The sequence below is a fragment of the Coenobita brevimanus genome, chromosome 16, assembly GCF_032717465.1.
Source record: "Coenobita brevimanus isolate Jiangsu-jjx chromosome 16, ASM3271746v2, whole genome shotgun sequence".
In the NCBI taxonomy this organism is placed as follows: Eukaryota; Metazoa; Arthropoda; class Malacostraca; order Decapoda; family Coenobitidae; genus Coenobita; species Coenobita brevimanus.
The window spans coordinates 19515635-19517439 of record NC_136969.1 but is presented as its reverse complement, the minus strand read 5'-3'; the positions used below and the strand labels follow the sequence as shown (position 1 = coordinate 19517439).

The 1805-nt window shown below is 35.8% G+C and overlaps 1 protein-coding gene across 1 annotated transcript in view; it reads left to right on the top strand.

The window, feature by feature from the left end:
• The window catches only part of LOC145390982 (uncharacterized), a 14575-nt gene extending 13018 nt beyond the window's left edge, over positions 1–1557 (top strand). Inside the window, exon 2 of the mRNA XM_080265716.1 lies at positions 1312–1557. Coding sequence (XP_080121842.1) covers positions 1312–1557 — 246 coding nt within the window. The remainder of the gene's footprint in view (positions 1–1311) is intronic.
• Positions 1558–1805: the final 248 nt, after the last annotated feature.

Sequence of the window (1805 nt, the reverse complement as noted above, 5' to 3'; positions counted from 1 at the left end):
TTATTTGCAGCTTCGGGAATGGAACCCAAGTTGTTCGCACACAAGTCTGAGATATTAATCACTCGGCCACGGTAACCGACCGGGCGCCGGGAGCGGTTTTTTGGTCAAAATTTGATCGCTCGTTAATATAGTAATAGTTTTTCAGCCGTGATGGGACCAAGTTTTTTCACATCAGCTATTTTTTTGCGATTTTGTGCCAATTTTTGTGCGATTTGAACGTGTAGTTTCAGCTGCCCAAAATACACACACACACACACACACACACACACACGGCTACTGCTTTAGTATATTTGATATAAAGCCATCAAAAACTCTACAGTGTAGGGAACCCTAATTTCACGCACTCACTCTGGGAGTGGCGCATTTTTAGTAAAAATTTGATCGCTCATTAAATATGGTAAAATTTTTTTCAATCGTGATGGGACCAAGTTTTATCACATCAGCGAATTTTTTGCGATTTTTTTTTGCCAAATTTGGTGCAGTTTGAATGTGTAGTTTAGGCTGCCCAAAACACACACACACACACACACACACACACACACACACACACACACACACACACGGACAGCTACTGCTATAGTATATAAATATATATATATATATATATATATATATATATATATATATATATATATATATATATATATATATAACTCAAACCTCGATTTAAGGGACTAAATGGGGAATCAACTTGTCCCTTACTTGTAAATGTCCGTTATTTGAAAATGTCCATTGTTTTACCCCATATCAAGACTTTCTTATGAAATGTAATGATTGTTTCACTTTTCTTACTTATTTCTATGACTGTGAATATTATTTTACGGGTACCGTATAAAGAAACATATTAATGTGTATAATCTAGACATTACGTATCACTTTTGAATGGTCTTGTCTGTCAGGTAGACTATGGAGTCCCTTAAATCCGAAATCCGTTAAATGGAGGTCCCTTAAATCGAGGTTTGTGTGTATATATATATATATATATATATATATATATATATATATATAACTAAACATGGTAAATAATGGAATTTATAGATTAACTTTTTATAAATAAAACTATTTTAATATCTCTTTTAAGTACTCTTTTAATGGCTACAGTTATTTGATAAATATATTTTTTAGGTGTTTATTAATACACATTTTGTGCACGTCTTCCTTCAAAGTATGCATGTTGTTGGTTCTTCTACAGAATACTGCTATTTGCATACGTATTTTGATATATGTCTCCCAACAAAAAGAATCTTCTCTCTCTCTCTCTCTCTCTCTCTCTCTGTTATACATGCCCACATCCACTTAACATCCCTACAGGTTCTTCAGACGCTGCCCTGGGAAAAGATAAGGTTCCGCCTCATGTGCATCGAGATCAACCACGTTCCTGGAGGCACCAAGGGCATTATGATTTACCTGGAGCCTCGAGGTTATATTTTCCTGGGCGTGATGGGCATCGACGCCTGGTTCGGGAGGAAGGAGCTATTGAAGGATACGATGAATGTGGACAAATATATCAAGGACAAGAATATTAGCGCCCAGAGACAAAAGATTCTTAACCCATAGATGGCAGAATGTGAGAGAAAACGTAATAACTGTGGTGGGAACTTTGGTGCAAGACTAGAGATAAGATACGAGAACTGGTAGAAAAGCATGGTAGAATATCATTAAATAAGGAGACAATATACGAAAGTGGAAAAGAAAGTCCGTACGCTATGGAAAAGATACGATTAATAATAATTAAGAAGATAATGGAATAAATTGGCGATTGAAAAAGGGGGAAGACTGTGGTGAATATGAAGATGAATGGGCAA